The 24,319-nt window shown below is 47.3% G+C and overlaps 2 protein-coding genes across 10 annotated transcripts in view; one reads left to right on the forward strand and one right to left on the reverse strand.

The window, feature by feature from the left end:
* Nucleotides 1–582: 582 nt before the first annotated feature.
* dusp14 (dual specificity phosphatase 14) lies at nt 583–13,664 on the forward strand. The gene is made up of 2 exons (XM_088907059.1): nt 583–1,056; nt 11,153–13,664. The coding sequence occupies exon 2, from the start codon at nt 11,296–11,298 to the stop codon at nt 11,929–11,931; it is 636 nt and encodes a 211-aa protein (XP_088763185.1). The 5' UTR covers nt 583–1,056; nt 11,153–11,295; the 3' UTR covers nt 11,932–13,664.
* A 2,008-nt stretch (nt 13,665–15,672) lies between these two features.
* The window catches only part of synrg (synergin, gamma), a 52,558-nt gene continuing 43,911 nt past the window's right edge, over nt 15,673–24,319 (reverse strand). For all 9 annotated transcript variants that reach the window (XM_088906924.1, XM_088906923.1, XM_088906921.1 and 6 more), the window contains one exon: nt 15,673–23,558. In XM_088906924.1, the coding sequence (XP_088763050.1) occupies nt 23,427–23,558 (132 nt within the window). In that variant the 3' untranslated portion in view covers nt 15,673–23,426. The remainder of the gene's footprint in view (nt 23,559–24,319) is intronic.

Here is a 24,319-nt window from a genome sequence, read left to right on the forward strand (position 1 = left end):
TATTGGAGACAATATTTTAAATACAAAATAGGTTATGACACGGCGGAAAGATTAATAAGGAAATCATTTAGCCTGGCTGGAGATCTGTCTCTCTTAACCCTGGACGATCTGTTCTCGGTACTTTAAATGTAATAATAATAATAATAATAATAATAATAATAATTCCTTACATTTATTTAGTGCTTTTCTGGTCACTCCACTCAAAGCGCTTTACAGGTAATGGGGATCCCCTCCACCTCCACCAGTGTGCAGCCCCACCTGGATGATGCGACGGCAGCCAGTAATCGGATGTGTTGGTCTACCATTTTTAAACCATGAATATTTGGGGGTTATAGTGTGGTGAATATACGATCAGATTTGCTTTCGCAGCGCGGTATTGCCGACTCTTGTTTGTATTGGCAGATTTAGTCATGGAAAGGGGAATTATATTCACGTTATGTGTACTACGGCCACGCAGTTCAGCACAGGGCCCCCAGACGCGCTGAGTTAGGCAGGTCTGTGCGCGATCGATGCTGGGTCAGGTGCGGTGGTGGTGGTGGGGGGGCGTTCCCGATGATCCGCGGTCGACTCGATGACATCGCCGGGCCGCCCCCCCCCCGTCACGACCGGATCGCAGCTCTCCCGGGCGGGGAGTCCGGACTGCGTTGCTAGGAGGGGAGGCGCTTCGGCACCGCCGTCACGCGGTCCGCGCTCCGAGCGCTCAGTCCGCACGCACGGTCGCCGGCTCCGCGCTGCTCGGCTCGGCTCCTCCGCCTCCTGCGCTGCCCGCTGCCTTTTCCTTTAAAAAAAACGAACACTCATCTGTCGGGGCTTTACTTTGCGAAGCTTCTGTACGACGTCGGCTGCCTGGTTAGTTTGTAAGCTCTTTTTTTTTTTTTACCCCTCTCGGCTGTTAATAACCCTCGCACATACTTTTTCCCCCGGCGGGTTGAGTCGTTTGATACTGTTCGAGAGCGGCGCCGGTCTCCAGTCAAGCCCCGAAGTGGGTGAATTGTGTTGTGTCACCGGCGGCTCGTTAGCGACGGGGCTTGGAGCAGCAGACCGCTACCTTGGGAGGTAAGTGAGCGCGCTGCGGCGCGGCGCGTCCGCCGAGACCTCCGCCGTCGCGGATGGTGGCGAGCCGCCGCCTGGCCCTTGCCCCGCGATTTCCACCGCGACCCTGTGCGATGCCGGAAGTTGCCGTGGCAGAAGTTGTGCGTTTTGCGGTTGCGGGTCTTCCTGCGGTGACGAGAAACTGGATTACACCTTAAACCCGTGGCCCCGGCTCGCACCTGTTACTGCGCTGCGTGGTGCGCGGCCGGGCGGGCGCTTTGGAAAGCGCTTTGAGATAGCGGTATTCGACAAAAATGACTATATATATATATGAACCTAACCCTTTGGTAATTGAGCATATTAACCGGAGTTATTTCGAGCGTAAGTGAGCTCTGGATGGAGCTAACTTATTGTTCGCTGTAATGCAATTATAAGCCTCCTATCTCTGATGGCATAACAGGTGACAGACCAATTACTGCTGTTTGACTGCTTGTGTGCGTTATATATAAATATTGCCTCGGGCACTTGCGTATATAACCTGCTGCGTTCTTTGTACTCCAGTCTGCTAACTTGGAGTAAGATCTTACGTTTATTCGTTTTCGTGCTGTGAATTCGCCTCGGCACAATATTCCTGCTCTGGGGGGGGACCCGGCGCCGGATGATGTGGTGCGCTTCCGTTAGGCTGGGGTTGCCCGTGGCCGGGTCATAAAGTAAGTTCAGAAACGGGTCTGAAGAACAAGGCGCAGATGAGTAATTAGCAGCTCTCAGCGTGCAGAAACACATTCGTATGTCGGCAGGTTTGTTCCCGAAGCGCGATGCTCACACACACAGTTCGGCTTTTCTTTCGTGACTGGCATTTGAAACGTCCGTGTTCTCGGCCCCGTTCCTCCTCACACGGAGACGTCAGAGCTGCGCGGTGAGGAAATTGTGGGTTGGGGTGCTGTTGGGAAGTGTGGGCGCCAGATGACGGCCCGATGTCTTGCGCCTGCCGCGATCCGACCCTGTTGCACTCTGCAATTTCTTTCAAATTGCCGCCTAGCTGGTGGGGTTGGGGGGGGGGGAAAGGCCGTAAAGACCTTGATTTCAAAGGCTTCCTCGAATCAGAAGTAGTCCACAGCTGCCTGGAGGACAGCTGACGCTCGGCTTCTTGAGGCTACTGGAAGATTCCGGGTGCCTGAGGCGGCAGCAACAGCTTGAGGAGCTAAAATTGCTAATTAAAAAGCAGCATTTTGTCACTTCTATCGGCTTTTGTCTGTAGTGTTGATTTAAAAAAATAAGCCTTTGCATCCCGCAATTATTGATCAAGTCCGTCAGTGCCCCAGGTGTATCGTTTCTGTTGTTGTGAAGTCCTCTGATGTTGGATATCAAGAGAATCGGGCAGCTGGTAGCTGCTTGTTATTGGTGAAGAGACTGTGTTGTTAGGTCCATCAGTCTGATTTTGCTTGTGCATGAATTGTGCAAAGTGATTCCCCTCTCCACACCACACTGAAGGTGGGCCGAACGTGAGCCGTGTGTAGTGAAGGGGGTCTCTGGGGGCCTGGTATATTTCTCTGACACACATTTGCGTCTCAATTGCTCTGTGTCCTCTGAGTGTCCCCCCAGTTCCAGGACTGGCTGGGAGGAGGTTTCAGGGTTTAGGGGACCCTGGCACCCCTGTAGCCATGGTGCCACGAGCTGTTGACCCCCCCAGATTGCGCCGCCAGGCCATCGTCTCACTCGCTGCCCAGCGCAGAGCCAGCTTCCCCGTGCTGCTAGAAGCAATCGCTTGTAAGCAGGACGCCAACGAACGTCCAGGGTGCTGTTGCAAGTGTGAGAGGTGCGTGGAGTCCCAGTTCTCTGCAGGCAGAGTCCTGCGCTGAGACCTGGTCAGTACCTGGATGGGAGACCTCCTGGGAAAAACCAAGGTTGCTGCTGGAAGAGGTGTTAGTGGGGCCAGCAGGGGGCGCTCACCCTGCGGTCTGTGTGGGTCCTAATGCCCCAGTATAGTGATGGGGACACTATACTGTAAACAAGCGCCGTCCTTCAGATGAGGCGTAAAACCGAAGTCCTGACTCTCTGTGGTCATTAAAAATCCCAGGGTGTTTCTCGAAAAGAGTAGGGGTGTAACCCTGGCGTCCTGGCCAAATTTCCCCCTGGCCTTTAGCAATCATGGCCTCCTAATAATCCCCATCTCTGAACTGGCTTCATCACTCTGCTCTCCTCCCCACTGAGAGCTGGTGTGTGGGGAGAGTACTGGTGCATCATCCAGGTGGGGCTGCACACTGGTGGTGGTGGAGGGGATCCCCATTACCTGTAAAGTGCTTGGAGTGGAGTGTCCAGAAAAGCGCTATATAAGTGTAAGCAATTATTAATATTAGTCTACACAGATTTACTCCAATGCTGCAGTAATGTGCATCCAGCAAAATACAGGCAAGAAGCAGGGACATTTCCACTGGTTTTCAGGAAGTGCAAACATATTTTGGCGTGGAGTTTCAGATGAATTATTTACCGAGTAGATCAACAGGGCTTGGCCTCCTGCGTAGTTCCAGAACTATATGACCTGGGGCTCCATCACTGGGGACTGTATTAACACACCAGCGCTGGCTGGCCTGGACAGACTTTGTAGTCCGAGCCTGTTCACTTGGTTTCAAGCAGCGCCTGGGTGAGGGATCAAGCATTGCGCCACTCTCTCTAACAAAAGAGCACCTTTGTCCGCACGCTGACTGGACCTCGGAGCCTCGTGTGGAGGCGAATTCAATTCTGCTGTCTGCACCCCGAAGTGTGGTTTTGCACGCCGCGCCATAACGTCGTTTGTGCCAGCGGGAGGACAGCAGGTGCCGAGACTTACCCATTGTGGTGATCGCGCTCTCAGGAGAGGTTTCAGAAAGGAGAAATAATGGATTTGATTTTTTGATTGTTCGTATTGGCCAGCAGTGTGAGGAGGGTAGCCTGCAGAGTCGGCCAACAAGCAGGATAACACTGGCTGCGGACTGGGAAGGGGATACCACCTCAGAGCAGGTTGTTGAGTTTGTGAAGGATCCATTCCGATGTTATGTTCTTAGAGCAGATGTGTGCACAAACTGTAACTGCCAGCTCTCTAGCTTCAGAAAGTGCAAATTCAGACTCGCAGCCCCTGATCAGCACTGGAGAGACCCCCCCCCCCCCCCCCACCTCTTTGTCTTGGCTTGAAAATGCCCGAGGAGGAGTTTGTCTGTAGATCTTCTGCAGCACATTGTGTAGCTGCGTGCGTTCAGGAACCTGTCCTCTGTGATTAATCTGCGTCTGATTCTCAGCTGCGTCTCTTAGTGGGTTTGGCCCCTGGTGACGTGTTGATTGAAAACCGATGAGCCCCTCCAGCAGGCGGGGGGGGGGGGGGGGCAGGTCATTGCTGGCTGGCTTTATGTGCTCTTGCATGTGTTCCTCGTCCCATCTCTGGGCCTGTCCTCTCCTTTGTTTATTCTGTAACGAGCAGAAGAAATCTGTTCCATGAAGCTAGTTTTCTGGAAAACCTGGGGGCTGATTGCCAGTAAATAGACTGCAGAAAGTATGCCTTGTGCAACCAGGCTGCAACTGGGGGAAAAAACAACCCAATTTTTTTCAGAAGTGAAAAAAGCAAATAGGCTGCTTGCGCTGTTGCTTCTGTCCGACCAGGATTAAGATATCCAAACACACCTTAGCTGACCTGAGACGGTAATGTCTGTCTGCACTACGCAACGATTATCAAAAGCCTTGTCAGTCAGTCAGGGATGTTTTCCATCCTGTGGGCATCTGGGAGTGTTATTGTACAGGCATCAGCCAGACAAGAATGTATTCCAGTACCAGCAGTGATGTGAGAGCTAATAGGGTCAAAATGTATTCTTAAAGGGTTTTTCAAAAATAAGAGCAGCTGCTGGTGATGCACCAACATTGAGAAATGTTCTCGGAGCAGTTGGCGAAGAAGAACTATTTGCTGAATGGCCTCCTCCTGTTTTCAGGAGCCTCATGTTCTTGTGTGCTCGGGTTTCCTTTCCTTCGCTGTGCCAGCAGGAGCAGAGCATGTTCTGTACCAAAGTGAGCTGATCTCTTCTGTGTTACTTCCTGTGAGGTTGGGATGCATTTCCTATATTGTCACTAAGACGGGATGGGCTCCCAGGGAAGTAAATAAATTTCTTACACTTATATAGCGCTTTTCTGGACACTCCACTCAAAGTGCTTTACAGGTAATGGGGATCCCCTCCACCACCACCAGTGTGCAGCCCCACTACTCTCTCCACACACCAGCTCTCAGTGGGGAGGAGAACAGTGATGAAGCCAATTCAGAGATGGGGATTATTAGGAGGCCATGACTGGTAAAGGTCAGGGGGAAATTTGGCCAGGACACTGGGGTAACACCCCTACTCTTTTTGAGAAACACCTGGGATTTTTAATGACCACAGAGAGTCAGGACCTCAGTTTTATCTCATCTGAAGGACGGCACCTTTTCACAGTATAGTGTCCCCGTCACTATACTGGGGCATTAGGACCCACACAGACCGCAGGGTGAGCGCCCCCTACTGGCCCCACTAACACCTCTTCCAGCAGCAACCTTAGTTTTTCCCAGGAGGTCTCCCATCCAGGTACTGACCAGGCTCACACCTGCTGGGCTTCAGTGGGCTGCCAGTTGAGAGTTGTGAGTTCAGATCTGCCCCAGCCTGGAGTGGACGCCTTTGTCTGCCCCCTCACAGCGTGTCAACAAAAAGAGCAGGATTCCCATCCTTCCACCAGAGAGACTTTCCTCCTGGATCCTGAAAGAAAGGGCTGTCTCTCTTGGAACACATTTAGATACAAGCAACATACTGGCAATTGGCTCTGGAATGCTGCATGCACAAAGCTCCCAGTTTCTGTGTTTAGTACCAGATTGGGGAGTTTTCTGTATTAGTTTGCATGTTCTTCACTTCTATTTTGCTTGTCTCCAGGTCCAGCCTGTTTTTTTAAACTATATTCCAGTCACATAGAGGCTAGGTTAGCAAATTAGATAATTTGTCTGTTTTAATAGATCCACCCTTACAATATCCCATGCAGCTGGGTGTGTGTGCCTTATCACAGTCTGGTGTCCCGTCCAGAGTCTAAGATAATATCTCACACTCTGGGGTGCCTCCACCCTCGGCAGCAATAAGAAGCTTTCTGCTTGGCATTGCTTTCTACAGCTGTGGCCACATCGGTCCTGTTTGAGAGTTTTCGGGTTGACTCTCTATTGCTGTGCATTCTGAACTTGGTGGGGGGGGGGGGCAGTTTTTGGGCTCATGTGATCAATCATCTCTGCACCCTGTGCAGAGGGAACCAGAGCTCAGGGCGTGTTGAGATTGAGACGTTACAGCTGTCACTGGAGGCTACAGTTTTCTGCTGGCACGTGGGGAAAGCTATCCCTGAAGATTCTCACCCGTGGGGAGGAAACCTCTGGGGCGCCTTGCTGTGCCATTGCTGACAGGCTCAGGGTCACACCCTGAGCGACGGGCTGGGTTGTTTATGGGGTGGCACACACGCTGGGGCCCACTGTGAGAGTAGGTGTCTCTTGTGCAGTGGGTTATTCTGTCTCCACAGACAACTGTGACCTTTAGGCAGGACTGCTCAACCCTTGTTGCTTCCAATCTGTTCCATTCCATTCCAGGATCCTGCGACAGCCAGCTCCTTAATCGTTGAACTGTCAGTCAGCACAACCGAGAGAGCAGTTACAGAACTGGTTGCCTCCAAGTTCTGAAATGGAGCATCTAAGGAGGGCGACATACTTTCCCGGCGTAGGAGTTTGAGGAATTTAGGAATTTGTTCCTGCTTTAGGAAGGAGTTTTTGGCCGATGGTCTTGTTGTTGTTACTCCCTTGGGCTCTATTGGTTTCTCCAGCAAAAGGTTTTTTTTTTAACACCAACCCAGTAAAATCGATCGGCCTTTGTGCGAGAGGAAGAGGAGTTGTTCTCAGTCTCGGGTCATTCTGCTCACACACGGCAGAACTCTGTGAATCAGCTAAGTGCCGGGCTCTGTGATGGCAGCTGGACATCAGTGCTTCAGAGCAGGTGTGCGTTTTGTCCCCTTTTTTTATTCTCCCACCTTCTCCAGTAAAACAAGGAGAAATAAAGTAAGATTGAAAGAAATGATACGTGCTTTATCTGGCCAAGCAGCCCATCTCCCTTATTCACACCCCAAGACAAGGACACCAGGCAAGGGAGCCTTGTAGCCTGGGAGTAGCAGTGGAGGCCTGGCGCTCTTCCACAAAGATGCAGCTTTCACACTCTCAAGCAGACTTTCAGCCCTGAACTCATTTTAATAGCGACAAGGATTTTTTTTTTTTAAAGCTTCGTAACATCTGTGGGTAGCGTTAGATTGATGTTGGCTCTAAACGTACGTCAGCAGGAAGACAAATCCTTTTATGGTCTTCAGTATATTCCTAGGTATTCTGGAGCGATCTTTAGTTCTGTGATATGCTAAAGGGTTTATATAAGTATGCGTTTGTATGTGTGCACACCTCGATGAGTTTTTAGTCTGAAATGATCTTATGTCTATGCTCATGTGAGCTACATTTCAGTCTGTGCTCTTTCCTGGTGCTGTGGGACATCTGGATCTGTATCAGCCTGCTGTATCTTCAGCAGCTGTTACATTTCTCGATTTCATTTCTTCAGCCTTTGTGAAATGAATGCGTGATGCCAGGCCTGAGCTCTGTTAGGGACACTGCTGGACACTCTCTGTCCTGGCCAGTGTCCTTCTGGGAGTCCGCAGTGCCAGGGATCTGGGGACACAGCTGCTTCTGGGGCACAGAGCCGATCTGATTCGCTCATTGAAGCCTGTTAGGGAGGCTGGGTGAGAGCGCTGGGTGGGGTGGGGGGGGGCTGGTGGATTGTCAACCCCCCCCCCCCCCCCCCGGCACTGCTCTGCTCCATCCATGCTTGAGCTGCAGCAGGCAGATTCCCAACCAACGCCTCTCTGCTGCCCGGGAAGAGGCCTGAAGCCGAAAACAAGCCAGCAGAACCTGAACAGACACAGTAGTTTGCTTCCTGTCATCTTGTTGGGCTTGTCAGGAGGTTTTCCAGTGTTAGACCAGTGTGATGCCAGGAGGGGTTTGAGCTTGTGCAGTGATCTGCTGGAATGGTCCTCTGAGCTACATGGCAGAGTGTCATGTGATCACATGGATAAACGGAGCTGAGGGAGACCGAGCGGCGCTTTCTAGCGTGTTTTCCCAAAAGACGCATGTTCAGATCTCGGGTGCCATTGTGATGTTTACTTCTAGCCTGAGCTGCTTTTCAGCAGGAGTGTGTCCAGGGATAAAGAGCTTTATAAAGAGAAGATGTATAAAGATGTAGGCATGGCGAGACAGGGCACCAGGTTCCCATAAGAATCGCTTTCTGGTCTGATCCTATGGTCCTCACACAGGGCAAAGGTAACCACCCCTGTTCCACACTGGTGCTCAAGAAAAACATCATACCAGATGGATCCCGGTTTCTTTTGTCACCTCGCTCCCGATCAGCGCTGGGCTGTAAAGTGCAGATGAAAGTCAGCTTTCATGTGGAAATCTTTTTCTTTTTTAAGGAGAGCTTGCTTGTTTGTTCAGTGAAGGGGAAAAAAATTAGCTTCAGAATGACAGTCGCAATAACGGCAACAATTATGATTATTATAATAAATGTGCAGAACAGGCAGGATAGCAACAAGTCCGTTCCCTCACAGCAGGATTTCCAGTATCAGACGAGAGGAAAGCACTCAGTCTGTAGGAGGGGATACTCGAATGTCTGTCCATCCACACTCCCTGCTTTAGCATGCCCAGTCCCGCAGAGAGGGACAGTTTTGTGAGACGGGGGTCTGTCCACTGGCCCTCTGTTCCCAGGCCCTCCAGCTGATGGATGTTCCTGGTGGACAGCCTTGAAAGTGCAGATGTGTTGAGGAGGAGCTGGGCTCCCATCTGAAGTTTTTTTCTAAGAGCAGAAACTGGCCAGCGGGAAGTGTGGTGTTGATTCTGCATGGGCTAGCCTGCCTGCAGTGTCGGTCATAAAGAGCAGTTGCACTTGAGCTAGAACAATACAGGTAACAGTATAGAAACAGCTATGGACTGAAAAGTTCTTCTGTATTTAATTTGTTTTGCCATTGCTGTATAGCAGGTTTTGCATATGATGAAGATCTGAAGCTTCATTTGTTGGATGTCTTGTGTTTTTTATGGTAAATAATCAGGTGTGTGTTAGTTGTGCATGGTATAGAATTGTGTATTGAAGGCATTTTTTTTGTCAGAGTGTTTCTGCTTCAGTGCAGTTTTATGCTATGGAAAACCACTGGATAATATCGGGCTATGCTATGGCTTTTGGGAGGTACGCATGCCATCTGAAAGCTCACTTCCATACCTAGTGATTCTATTTAATATGTTTGTGTATATCTGTCTCTATTGATTTTGCCCTTGTGTTGTTTTATTGACACATACCTTGAGTTGATGGTTCATGGAAAAAACTGTAAATGAAAGATGATTAATATTTTTGAACTAAATCTGGACTCTGGGCTTTAGGAACCCATGTTCAGATAGGTTGCCATTTATAGTTAAATCTTTCACAGAGAAAGGTGTCATCTTTGAGGCTCAGAGGAAGCAGTGCATTTGGGTTCACTTGATGTCCAGCTGTGTTTGCAATAAACTCCCTTTTGTTTCCAACAAAAATCTGACAAGTTTCCAGATGAGTGCAGAGAGATTTTAAAAGCATGGAGATTCTCCTTGGTTGTCGTGTAACACAGCGCAGGGGCTGCACATGTCTCGAGAATCGGACAGTCCTCCAGTGGCCCAGCCCCTAGTCCTCTCCCAGGCCGGTCCTGATCAGTCACCCTGCAGATTCTGGTCCTTCACCACCCCGGACAGCTCCAGCCTGTGCCGAATCCTTGTATTCTCCGAAAAAAGCAATGCTGTGGCGTTGCAGGAAAATCCTGGTGTCTAATCTCTCCCTAGGACTTGCCCAGCCCTTTTCAGTCCAGTGGTCTTCAGCCTGCCTGTGTATTTACACACGGCCATTTGAGTACAAACTCAATATTTATAAGCCTTCTAGCTGATGTGTGGCTACAGTGTAAATAGCAGCAGAGTGGGAAACACTTGCAGGCATGGTGCTAGCTACAGACTGCAGTGCAGGACTCGGAGAAAAGGAGAATTCTGTCATACTTCAGTGGAGGACTGTTTTATAAATGGTCAGAAAAAGTGTTCTTTCTGTCACATTTTTAACAGGTGTTTATTGACTGGATGTTCCTGAAGTAGGCCTTTACCTAGTCTTTCCCTTTCTAAAGCACAGCACACAAACAGGTTTCCCTTCCGGAACAGTACTGCTTGCTGTACCAGATTCCTGGTCTCCTCTATCAGTGTGTCCTCGCTTCCTACCCAGCTTGAGTGCATGAGCAACAGCTCCACCAGGGCTGAATTTAATTACTGCTTTTATGGTGGTATTATTGGAAAAAATTAAAGTTCAGCAGTGTGTCTCTATTGGTGTTTTCAACCCCACCTCAGTGGTGTGTCTGTTGTCCCTTCCTGGAACGCTGCTCGGCTGTAGGACACCAGCACAGAGCAATTTCGAGCAGCTGTTGTCAGCGATGACCTCTGTGCCACACTGCCCTCCATTATATTAATACTGCCAGGCTTTAAATAAACACCGCTTCCTCTAGCACAGCCAGTGGCTCTTAAGATTTTCTATCAATATTGACACAGCGGGTTAAAAGAAATGTGCCACAGTAACACAGTTGCTGGACAGACAGTTGGACAGAGTTGCAAGACACCGCACACAAGATTTTAAAAACAAACTGTAGAAGGAGCGCCCTGTGGCTGTATAGTATTGGCAGCTGTGAGCACAGAATCCTGGGATTGAGCAGAAGATCTTGTTTTCCCTTGAGCCTCCTCATGTTTTGTAGAAAATAATACTTTCCTGTTTTGTGCAGGCGAACAGCAGGAATTACTGTAGGGTGGTTTCTCCAGCGAACTCTGGACGCAGACCGAGCGTTTATGGCAGTATAAGCAGCTGTTGTCTGTCTAACTGGTTTTTCAGATCCTCCGAGATGGCTCTCCAGGATTTTCTCCGTGTCGTTGCAGTTCCGAAATCCGATTTCCTAGCGATCAACCGGCCAGCTGCTAAATTGGTCCGTCTGGAAGACTGAAAGCTGACCTTTCCGTCATGCCTTGTCTCTGCAGGTGGCTCTGCGGGCGCGCCGGATTGTGACGCCAGCGGGACCATGGCTGTTGTGTTCTGAAGGGCGACTCCCACCCCCCGCCTCGTCCCTCCACAGTCTCCACCAGTCTCCTTCTCTCTGTCCGTCTCCTCTCCCTCTTTCTCGATGAGTTCCCGAAGTCAGGCCTTCTTCCACCACCACCACCACCACCACCATCACCGCAGCTCGGTGGTGCCCACCGCCGTGCCCAGGCTGGTGCCCGAGTCGGGAGTGCTGGGCGGCATCGCCCAGATCACGCCCTCCCTCTTCCTGAGCCGGGGAAACGTGGCCTCCAACCGCAGCCTGCTGCTGTCCAAGGGCATCACCTGCGTGGTCAATGCCACCATCGAGCTGCCCAACTTCAACTGGCCCCACGTGGAGTACGTCAAGGTGCCCCTGGCGGACATGCCCCACTCGCCCATCTCCCTGTACTTCGACAGCGTGGCCGACAAGATCCACAGCGTGGGCCGGAAGCGCGGGGCCGTGCTGGTGCACTGCGCGGCCGGCGTGAGCCGCTCGGCCTCCCTGTGCCTGGCCTACCTCATGAAATACCACCGCGTCTCGCTGGCCGAGGCCCACGCCTGGGTGAAGGCCCGCCGGCCGGTCATCCGCCCCAACGCCGGCTTCTGGAGGCAGCTGATCGAGTACGAGCGGAAGCTCTTCGGCAGGAACTCCGTCAAAATGGTGCAGACGCCCTACGGGATCATCCCGGACGTCTACGAAAGGGACCGCAGGAACCTGGCCCCCTACTGGGGCATCTAGAGGGAGGGTCGCCACTGCAAGGAGAGGAAAGCCAAGGTGGGGGAGGGGTGGAGGGCAAGGGAGGGCTCGTCTTCATCTCGTCGTCTTACCACCCCCCCCAGTCCCCCGTCCCTGCACCCCCAGACCTGGTGGAGCTGTCGCTCCTCGGCTCCCATCTCAGATTGTGTCCTCGAGTGCCCGTCCGTTGAGGTCTAGTAGATTAATCCTGGATCATTGCCTGGGGAGGAAGCAGAACTGCCCTTGCAGAGCGCCAAGTTGTTCCTGCTGCTGTACTGTAACGTACCGTGATTCTGTCCATCTGTCTGTCTCCTAATGCGTGCTTGGATTTGGAGCAATGGATTTCAAGACTGTCAGTCCTGCCTTCCAGCAATATCCCAGTGGGTTAAGGCCACAAAGGTGGTGACAAAGATGTGCTTTGCTGAAAGCAGAGGCTGGATTATGAGGTCTTGAGTAGCACCTTCATGCTGCACATGGCTGAAGGAGTGTGCGTTCTCAGCAGGTCTTAAGACTTAAGACTTCCTGGACTTAAGAAATGCAAGTCACATTACAGTTGAAGCTGCATCTGTATTGTGTCGTGACACAAGTCTACATTGTGTTTTCAGCGTCAAAGCGAGAGAGAAAAGCTGTTGTGCTTTTAAAGACGACCTGCTCAGCGGTTAAAAGCAATCTACCATCAAAACCCTGGTAGCATTTCACAAAACTAGTAATGTACAGAAACTGGACACATGGACACATTATCCTCTTGGAAGAGCTGTAATTTTAAACTAAAACAAAAAGATCTAGACATGTAACTGGTGTAATCTTATAGATTCTGCTTTATAAGTGTGTGTAATGTTAGTGTTTAAAAGAAACTAATCTGCTGCGATGGATGCTGGCGATTTTGTGCAGCTCGAGGCTAGGCTCTGTTGGTCAGAAGTAAAACTGTGAACGTGATCATCCTTCCCTTCCCCACAACTACAGAGAGACTGTCATTTTGCCGTTTGCTCTTCGTAAGTCGTTCCCAGGACTGACTTTCAAAGTTTTTGAAGTCTGACAAGAACAGGAGGATGCAGAAGGAGACAGAAGGTGCAGAAACCTACCCTTGGCCCAAAATGACCATCCACAAAGCTGCTCTAGAACTGGGGGTTCAGCAAGTAATACAAGCAAAGGTGAGCTTGTGAAACGGACCTGCCAAAAAACACCCAGTTAAATACTGAAGAATATAAAGATAAGGGGTGTAAGATGTAACAGCATTGAGCTTTTTGTGGCCAGTTCCACTGATCTAAGGGATGGACTCCAAAAACGAGCGCCGTGTGTCTGTTTCTTGCTCTTGTACCTTGATGTTGAACATGTTTAAGCAGAATATGACTTTCGGGCAAGTTAATGGCCTGGCCTGGTTGGAGGTATCCATTTTACAGAGTTACACCAGGATGAGTTGCACAAAAGCTGAGATGGTGGGCAAGGTGTGGCCTGGAGGGCTTTTTTAGCTATGGTTTTTAATGTTGTGGAGATGACCTGTGCTGTGTCTAGTGCAAACTTGATACATCAGATGTTTGCATTTGAATGTGCTTGACAAGGAGAAACCTGAACACATTGAATATTTCCCTGTAGCGGGACAGCCTTACTCTAAATAGCAAGAGAAGACTGGTGCACAAACGGAGCGGAAATGAATACTGTACCAAAAGTGTGCGTGCGTATGTCAGCTGTTGGTGTGAGGACTTCTTGAATAAAACTAAACACTGAGAACCTGAAAATTATTTATTGATTTATCTAACAGCTCCTACCGCACCCCTTTATTTTTAACAGGGGTCATAGGAATAAAATATCATTGGATTTGTGATGTATTAATCTGTGCTAGAAAGTGTGTTGTGCTACAGCCCTCTGGGCAGGTGACTTTGGAGTCTCTGTGGCTAAATAGACGGTATGGCACAGCAGGTTAGGACGAAAGGCCGTTAAGCAGCCATCTTCTGATGCCACCCAGGGATTGCATAACCTCTGGTGCTCTGTATATATGTGTATTCTAACAATAATGTGTTAGAGGACCGCAGGTTAGAAAGGAAGGTTGTGTTGGACAGCTGTGCTGCATCGCACAGCGGTGGTCTTTGCTGCTCCTCGCCCCAGAGGCTGCACGAAGCATCTCTGGGGATTATCGAGCATGGAGGATTCCTGCACTACCTGTGGGGCAGCAAGAGGCAAGGGTCTGGACCGGCTCGTCGGGACGGTGCACAAGAGGGGACTGGACATCTGTGTTGGCACCAGTGAGGACACCGAGATCTCCTGAGTCCGTGCTCTGCTCTTGCAGGTACTTTTGAGTTTTCCACTTATAATCTTTTTTCCCCCCCCACTCAATCAAGGAGCACTTAAAGAGAGGACATGACGTGCTTCCTGCTCCTGGTCGCAGATACCTATTGTTGCTGAGCTTCCCCAGTCCCTCGGCGCACAGCAGCAATAGGGGAGCATAATAAAAGTGCAAATTGCTAGTAAGAGTTCCTTTATAATGCAGTACCTGTCAGCTCTGGCTGTGTTTTGCAGTTTTCAGCAGTTCCGAACAGCAGCGCTCCAATTCTGATGGCCCCGTTATTACAACTTCTTTAAGGGTCACAGAGCGCAAGAACGATGGGGGGGGGGAACGGTGATTAACTCTGCTGGGCTCCAAGAGGTGAGGCTGAAAAAATTTTAAATTCTAAGACATGGATAGATGTACGCTTGAGTTGCTTGATGTAGAATTTGCTCCTCTTTTTTGCACGGTTCTCCATGCACATAAAAGGTAACTGAGCCACAGCAGTTCAGGAGACAACAGGGGCCTAAGCACACCTGTTTCTATCAGAGTGCGGTGCTGGGATCTTTTGCTGTCCTTGTCTGACAGATTATGGCACTAGTGTCACATTGTATTGCGTCGCATAATACAGGTTTCACAATGCAATTATTTAAATGGGCAAAAATTTAAATAGCACCCTGTCTAAGGCTTCAGCTATCACTCTGGACACAAATGCAGGGTAGAGAAGGGAGCTTCGCTGGTGTTTGAGCAGCAAAGTAAAAAAAGATTAATTCCAATGCTTTTAAATAAGAAAGGTTTCAGGAGGGTGTGTTTGTTCATGTAATCTATAACATACAATGCAGCAATAACGTGTATGCAATTTCTTACCTCTAAGATCCCATTATCTACAGGCCAACACCAGGACACTTTATATGTTAATTGTATTTCATAACCCCTCAAAAAAGCAACAAAAATTAAATGGTAATCATAAGAATCCATTATGGCTGAGAACTTAATAGGTTGTCTAATACAATTGCAGATCCGCTGAAGCTGGTAAGTGACTGATAATATTGCTGCATCTCCAGTTGATCTGCTTTCAGAATACATAATGAAGCCAAACTGTTGATCTTTTATTCTCTTTCAGATTTGAAAGTCTTCCCAGTGGTGGGATCAACGTGATTAATTTGCAGTGACTAAATTTTCTCCATCTGTATACAGAAATTTGTAGGAACTTCATTAAATAGGTTGTGCATAGTATAGACTATTAGAGAGCAGCTGGGGCTTGCATGCTGTCATAGCACATGCAGTATCAATTTCTTATAGATGAAAATATGAATCAACAACATACAAGTACCTGGAATCCAAAGTAGGTAGCATGCAGGTAGGGAGAGGGAAAGCATTGCTGTGTTTTTCATTTACAGGCAACACCCTTGCAAAAAAAAAACCAAAGGGGCATCTTGGCGATGCATCAGCTTGGAAAAATCATCAGGCAAACACCATGGGGCAACAGGACATCTTTTTTATTACAGTATTGAATCTTAACCTTTCACAAAGACACCACAAAGTGATAGTTGGTATAGATTCACAAAGTGGAGATGGCGAGATGGGCGATAGTGTAAATTCATACATTGAGTAGGAAACGCTGAAAAGAAAGCAGGAAAGGATAAGGGAAAAAAAACATGATCAGCAGCCCAGGACAGTCATTCCAGTAATGCGTATTTACAGATGGAGGTACAGCAAGGGAGCGGCGCACCGGTGGGGCAGGCAGACAGTCCTGTGGAGCCGGATTATAGCGCAGACGGGTTCGCTCTCCTCACCGCTCGACTGCAGCAGCTCCGCACAGCCGCCCACCCCAGTGGGCTAAAGGGGGCGAGGACAGCTGGGACTCAGGGGGACGTGCCTATCTGTTCCAACAGGTCGCGCGAGTTAACGGGCCCCCACTGGAGTTCTGGCACCACGATGGGCTGCCACCGAAGGCCTGGCCCTTGCGCGCTCTTCCCCCCCCGGTCTGACACAACAGGGCTGCCCTGGTCTGGGCCCGCTGAGCTAGAACAGGCAGGCCGGTGCCAGAACAGCATAGCCAGGTCACCACTGCGAATTCGAAATGCAAGCTGAAAATGCATTCTCAAAACAAACAGACCCATCTGCTCCAGTGCAGTGTCTTCGGCAACATGTAGCAAATCAAATCCCAGGCCTACAGAGAGACCCCACACCCAACCCAGTTTTCCCAAGACAGTCATTGCAATTCCAGTTTCGAAAGGTTTCTATGACAAAATGCATTTTGCTTGCTTCTCCTTAAAAAAAAGCTGCTACAGCGCTTTGCAAAGAAAATAATTTAATAAATCAAGATATGGAATGATCATTTTTGGATAAAAAAGAGGATGCCTGATTCTTTCATAGCTAGTAGCAGAGGTAGAAGAAACCACTCTGAAAAGTACTTTAATAAAACTTAGTGTCAGCTGCTTAACTTCCAGTGATCTCTGACTGACAGCGCTAATGTTTTTTTTTTAAACACAAACGAGGGTACACAGATAATGGAAGCACCACACTTATAACACTATCACCCTCTCCACGTAGGGCTTTAATTGTATCTTGAAATCACCTGGCCCACTCCAGACACGCTAATGCTGTGGTTAAATAAAGGGCATCAATTAAGCTCTAATAAGCAATAACACAGCTGCTTGAGAAAAGGAAAAATATTTTTTATAGAACGGCTAACTCGAGAGAAACACCATTATTTTACAGCTGCCCCCAATCAGCCCCATCTGTTGTGTTCCATGAGGGACTGTGGTCCCGCAATGCAATAAAAAGAGAACAAAGTTGTTTTTAATTTCCCTGATCAAAACCGTTCTTCTTCAGCCCTATTGACACTCATGCAGTTTTCACAGGTAAGAGTCGCCCTGCCACCTGAGGCGCCAGCAGTATTCCTTATTCATTCATGTTCACACTTTAACTTGGAGAACACACACTCAGCATAGCTACCATCCTTTTTCCAGAAGACAACACCATATTCTAAAAATAAAGCAATAAAACAACTTGCGTTCACAGCCAGCTCTCCAGAAACAACACTTCACATGCAAAGGCAGAGACGGGATGTTTGAAGTTTCACGCTGCACAAATTTTCAGTTCCCTGAGAAAGGAGAAAAAGAGCTTCATATGAAAGTTCTCATTTAGAACTACTCAGCATGGTCTAGGATTTCAGCATTTCTGGTGCAGTGCTTATCCATAGCAGCTACAAAGATGTCCTGGGCTGATGAATTTTGGGTTCGAAGGATTAAAAAAGCTGGGCTTTGGCGAGAGACTGGAAGTACCAGCTGTTTTGCTATTATATTAATCTTCAGCACAGCCAGAAATTGCAGCTAGACCACACAGTGCTGAAAGGTGAGCTTTCAGGAGGAGCAATTAAGTGGCGTTTGCCAAAAAACCCAAAAAAAGAAATACAAGGTCATTGTAAATGCAAGAGTCCCTATGCCACCTGAAAATCACCTGAAAGGCTGGCAGAATGGCAAGACTGCAGATAAGTGAGAGAGATTACATTATGGAAAGGCCAGAGCTAATATTTAAATTTATGTTCCACTGCAGTCATAGCAAGCACTTGCTCTCAAAAGTACCAGTACTCCAACTCTGAAAGTTGGCCTTCATAAGACGGATGTAGAATGCACACACCATGGCAAAACTGTTACTAATGCTGTTCCCTAATATTCTGGCCAAAGAGGACACGCATTCAGGGAAAGAGCCTAGTTTTCTCATGCTATGACTGATGTCTTGTTGGTTAATGTATACATGTGCACACACACAGAGTCCTAAGGGTACCCCGAGATGCAAATGAGAAGCACAGGAGGTAAATCCAGGTAGATTTGCTGAATCCCATGCAAAATGCAATTAAGGAGGTTAAACTAACTTGAAACTTGACCTGCAAGAATGATCAGTCCTCACTTACTCGCACAAAAAAAAAAACCTAAGACGCACTTTGTATGACAATAATCTCGACAGCAAATGAAAAGTACAGTAACCTTGGTAACCGTCACCAAGGGCAGCAGAGCCGTTGGCGATGAATATAAACGCTGATTCAGAGCCGAGGCACAGCAATCGGTTGCAACATGTGAGAAACCAATTGTTGGCTACTGGCCACGGAGGCGAGAGGCCTACAGCACAGCAGTCCAACCCCGAGAAAGAAGCGACTGCACACAGTGTATTCACCCTCACCCTGCCAGCAAGCCTTTCTCATGGTGTTCATCAGCTAACTGAACTTGTCTCACAGTGCTGCAAGATCAAGTTATGTCAATCAGACAGCCCTCGCCACACATCTTGCTGTACGAAAACAGGGAAGCGTTTATTTGTTCCGTTTTCCTCAAAATCCAAAAAGTAGCCAAACCAAAATCAACCTTTTTTAATGCAGTGGGGGACTAAGTGCGCTGCACAAGAGTGGTGCAATTATTAAAATGACTTCTCTGGGGGCACAGGGACTGTGTGTTTGTGACGCAGTGCAGCGAGACTGCGACCCGTCTGGTGTATCTACTGGAAAATGCTAATATGAGACACCAGGTTAAAGAAACTCCACTGGTAGGAAATGCCTTCCTCCTCTCTTGCGCCTGACTTTATCACAACCTTTCGGTAGTGAGACTTCCAGACCATTCATCCAAAGAAATATTACTACGCCAATGCCTCAAGCTCCTTGAATTCTGCAGCTGCTTGATCAGTCAGCTCAACAAAAAATGCAATATAAAGAAAATACATTTACGCAAAAGCAAAATGTTAACAAGCAGTAGCAGTGACTCATCTAGGCAGAAGAGTAAAAAAAGTCCAATTAATTCTTCTGATACCCCCTAAAGAGCAGGGTCATAACCTGTGAGGGGTACACCACCACCACCAATGAGACATTCCACTTTCCCAGAAAAAAATATCTACTCTTTCCCTGCACAACATTATTCCTCAGTTAATGGTTAGTAGCTCCTATAATACAGCCATTAAGAGTCCCCAATGAGACCGTAATCCTGTCGATGCCTGAATGTCTGCCAATGACCGCCTGAGATTAATGGCTCCCTCCCTGGCACACCAGGTATGAATCCGACACAAGATGGACCCTCCCTTTCCTGCGTCAGGCCTTCCTCATGGCATGCCTGGAAGAAGTTATTACTCTCCAACACATCCTTATACCAGACACCCCTTTCCCATGAGTATCGGCTGCCATAATCCACAAAGTGATTGGGATCAGAGCAATCCTCCTACGTGCAAAGGAGAGCTGGAGCAGTGAGCTTGCTTTTGAAAACGAAAACATTTTCTGCAGAGGTGCTCCAACACCTAAAGGACTCCAATAGTCAGATACATGTGCATCACTCCCTAGTAGTGTCAGGAGTCTGGCAATTCCAAAAACTTAAAAACAAAGGGCATGTGACATGAAAATGAAAATCAGCTTTTTTACTGAATTGCAGAATGATCTACCAAAGTATCAATGAGAACCACCAACAGCTGCAGTGTTTTAAAACAATGTTTTAGAAATGTTTACCTTATTTTATCCATACCAGTAATTCGTTTTAAAATTCCTCTTTGCTATGTTTTTATTTAATTTAAGGATGCTGGTGCACTGCTTGATTCATAAGAGCTCTAAAGCAATTTATTGCTAAAGGCACTATATTAAACACTGACTGATTGATCGACTAATTAAACAGGATGGAAAGAAACACTGACTTCAGTGATTCGTAATTAAAATTGATGAGCGACTGCAAGAAAGCACCATGACAAACCAGCATTTGAGAAGGAAGAAGCAGATTCACTTGGCAGGAGAGAAAAGGGATTTGTCACACACTGTCATGCCTTCAGGTTCTGCTGCTAACCAAAGGCAAAACTGTTGTGAATTAAAATAGCCATTTCTACCTCATCACGCAACTGAAAAAATATGACAATAAAACGAGAAAATCTCCCAACATCAATAAGCATGAACCGTTCTTGGTCAAATATTCCGAACTACTCGCAGAAAATTGATTCTGAATAATTGTTCAGAGTTGCACTGGTGGGGGAAGGTTCTGCATCCATAGAAATCTGATCCGTTTTTAAACCATGTCCACTCCTAATTACAGCCTCGTGACTCGGATAGGGAAGGCAAGCTCTGGGGAATTTCCACTGCTTTCCACTCGAGTACAAAAATAAGTGAACAAATAAATAATTCGTACAAAGAGCGACCAGGCTGCTCTCAAGGTCAGCTTGCAGCACAAGTCAGAGATCCAACATAAATAAATGAACAGGTCAGGGCAGCCTTAAAAAAAATCAGCTGGACTATTTGTCTCGGGATATTTCCCATGGGAAGAATGCTGCTTACAAAAATTGGAAGCTGATCTGGGATGCTTAGGAGAGTTTTGCGCTGAAAGCTGTCACGCAGCACCTGGAGAGACATAGGCTTGGTAACTGCTGCTGGAGTAGTAAAACACCTGTCCAGTGAACCAAACTCTTCAGGGGTTTGAGAAGCAGAAAGCAGCGTAGCGCACAAAGCTTCAAGAATTTCAAGACCTCTGTATTTCTGTTACAGTTTTAATTGTATAGAATATCAGAAAGCCCTACAGACCCCTTTGTGAACTGTGGATTTTTTTTTGCCGCTTTACCACACCGTCTGGAGCGTTGAATAGGAATACAGACGGCTTCATTGAAAAAATATTAATTTCCGGTGAAAAGACCAGCTTGTCCCGGAGAGCTATTGGAAGGGCTGGACAGGATATTGAAAACCGAAGCATGAAAAGAAACGCTGTAGTTTTGACAATGGGACACAGTGAAGAACGCGTTCCTCAGGGTTAGATTTTCTCACTGGTGTCTTTAACACTGACAATACCGAGTAGGGTGAGGCAAATTCAACAGGCAGGGGACCAGAGGCCTGGATCTGTAAATCTTTGCAGGCGTGATCTCGTCATTTCAAAGCTATATATATACTGTATATATCAGGGTTATATTTTTGGAAGATTAATCAGAATTTACTTTCCATACAGAAATCAAGTAGGGCGTTGGCAATTCTCTTTTCCCGCAGAATAAAAGACTGGGGAGCTGGAGTGATGTGTTCTGTGTGATTTGTTTGAAAAAACACTGAGTTTATTTTTGCGAAGATGGAAGTCTGTATACCCGAGTCATATCCACCCAAGCTGGCCCTCGATCCGACCCCGTGTGCTTGCGGCCGGGGTTGCTCTCAAGAAGGTACTCGTGGATGATGGTTACTGACGGGCCAGTGCACAGGCTCTAACGTGCGCTAGCACCGGCAGCCTGGCACGCCGGTTCGAAAGGCTGCGCTCGTTTGCGACGCTACGCGAGTCTTTTCGTCATCTAAAAGACTAAAAAAATAAAAGCATGCTACAAAGACAAGAACACTGAAATTTAACATGCACATGAGCTGCTGTCACAACATGATATTTATACCTTTTTTCAGACATGCTTTTATATTGCATAACATGGCAAAAGACAGTCTGACCATGTATCCACTTTCACCAAAATGCAAAATAGAAAGAGTTAAGCAACCTGTCTGAATTACCCTGTCATAATTACCCTACGTCTGAGACATTGGTTTGTCTCAGAGCACGCTGTTGGACCAGGGGAATTCCTCAGTTAATCTTTTATCTCCCTGTTCTGGTCTCCCCTCTCTTTAGACACGAACCTGTATTCCTATAGGCATGAGGACCCATTGACTCTTACACTGTTTTTATTGACTATTCCCTACTCTGTTCAAATGCGACATGGAGCGAAAGCAGACCCAAAACTAATAGGTATTGTGAAAAACAGTGGGTAAGTGCTCAAGGGTTAAATTACCTTTTCTTATAAACCAAATGATATATTCTCAGAAATCCTGTCAAAATCCTTCTCAAAAATTGCCAAAACGGTTTCGAAGGAATTACAATCCTAGTGAGGACATTAGTAAATTCAGTTCTGACAAACGCACAGAGCTCTTTGCTCCAGATCAGAATCTACAATCACCGATAAAGCCTGTTTGTCAGTCCTGCGTAAACGAAATTGATAAGAAAGAGAAGACTATTCTAATTGAGTCAATAAAAAATGATATCCAAGAGACAAGTTGCAAAATACTGCCAGCAGCCTCCAAAGTATTACGTAAACTCCCACTTAAAAGAAAGAGGAAATCAATTTTCCAGATAGCTGCCTGCACAACAATAAAACAAAAGCCTTTGAAATTCCACCATATCTGTGTCTAACATAAATATCTTCTGAATAAAGTGTTCGACGCCAAGAACAAACACAACAGGCTTCGTAACAAAGAACGGCAGCAGGTGTTCTGTGTAATTCTTGTTAAACATTACTGCCTTTTAATATAGAACAGCATCTAAGAATGGTACTTTAATAGGACATTATGCAATTAGTATTATTGTTTTGTACTGTTAAACTCTCAGCAGGAAAAAGCAGATTTTTTACACCAAAATGTACATTCAATCACAGCCATAACCCTGTAAGATGTTCAAGCTAAAACTATGACACCATAACAAAATGACAAAAAAAGAAATCTATTGAGAGACAGCAGGTCCAGCACACTTCCTCTGGGCACAGGGACTACATAGTTATTCCTGCTTTTGAGTGGGCAGTTTGCCTAAGGGATGAATAAGGATATGCATCTAAATCTTAAGACCTAAGCGAATCTGAATCGGCAACATTAGTTACATTAGTTTTCATTATATACTGCAGTACCTCTTTAAAATAAATTGCTGCTTCTTGCCAACCCTATGGTAACTTATCCCTTTAAATGGAGAAAAAGGTTTCTCTCTGCTAAACTGTCTTCATAATTCAATGCTATATTATATACTTGTAATTATACAATAATTAGACATTGCAATTATTCAATACAGAGGACTCACATGGTTAAGAAATCGTCTCTCACTGAAAGTGTCTTTACACAATTTGTTTTGTAGCAGCTTCTGACCTAATTTACCTACATTGTCATTCTGTCCCTTGTTTTACGCCAAATACATTTGTGCAATACACAGTAGCTTATTTTTTCAATAAATAATCATTCGTAACATCTGATCAAAAACTTGCACTTCTGGCAGCAAAAATCAAATGCATGACTATAAATGTGATTGGTGCGCTCTCTCGGAGCACCACGGTAAGGCCGCTAATAAACACTCTGCAAAGCAAATGAAAAAGAGCTATTCTGAGTGCATGACGGGATCCCCAGACTCATAGGCTTAAGTGCGGCTCTGTGCATGGTCAGGCCGAGTGGTTTCTCCATCACTGTTTACCCTCTGTCGGTTGCTATAGCGGCGGCGGCAGCAGCAGGGCCTCAGAGCAAGTCTGGCAGTATGAGGCCTGGCGGTTTGGGCTCCACGCAGTTAATCCAGAAATTGGCACAGCTGGCATGGTACTGGTGACCCCCATACGTAAGCTTAAAGTTGTCCGTTTCCGAGTTGAAAGCCTTTAAGGGGAGAGGAGAAGAGGAAAAACAAAATTAATTTCCAGAATTAAGGTCTTGCAGCAAGGCGTAACTCATAAACACAGTGAGAGTGCCAACCTCGGTAATATCTTTTGACCAATACTAGGTGCTGCTTTTATTGTACCTACAGTACAATGATATACTTTCAGACCCCCCCCAAGATCTCTGTTCACAATTTACATTAATAAACCAAGCACAGACCTGGAGACCCATGTCATATATCTGTGTTATGAAATGCACAGCAAGCGCCCTACATTACTGACACCAAGAGGCTCATCAGTGTGTTTGTGTGTGTGTGGAGCTCTCTCTCCCCTGTGAAGACGGGCAGGAGTGAGTCATGCGAGATGAATCATGTCCTCCCACATGCCCGAGCAGGCAGGCGGAGTGAGTCACTGTGAGCAGACCCCTTGCAGTGAGCACCTGTGGGGCCCGGCTGCAGCCAATTGGCTGGGGGGACTGGCCGCACTGGGCAAGGGGGGGTATACAATTCAGAATTCCACGGTGATCCAAGCATCTTGCTACGGTTTTACTTTTCCTGGCGATAGTCACTGTGTGCGTTTTTTGGGAGATCAAAGACTCCCTGCCTCGGTACTTGCAAACCAGTTGCACAGCATGGTATAAACATCCATATACTGTACATGAAGGGGTTTACAATAATGCCTCAGAGCTCCAACACACTGTGCAAACATATTTTGAAAACCTCAAAATAAACACTTCGCTTTTTCTCGTTACCCAGACACTTT

This window comes from Atractosteus spatula, chromosome 27 (genome assembly GCF_055471065.1).
Source record: "Atractosteus spatula isolate fAtrSpa1 chromosome 27, fAtrSpa1.hap1, whole genome shotgun sequence".
Lineage (NCBI taxonomy): Eukaryota > Metazoa > Chordata > Actinopteri > Semionotiformes > Lepisosteidae > Atractosteus > Atractosteus spatula.

What these genes read in the sequence shown, in the direction of transcription:
- dusp14 (XM_088907059.1), top strand. Translation starts at nt 11,296, where the DNA reads ATGAGTTCCCGAAGTCAGGCCTTCTTCCACCACCACCACCACCACCAC.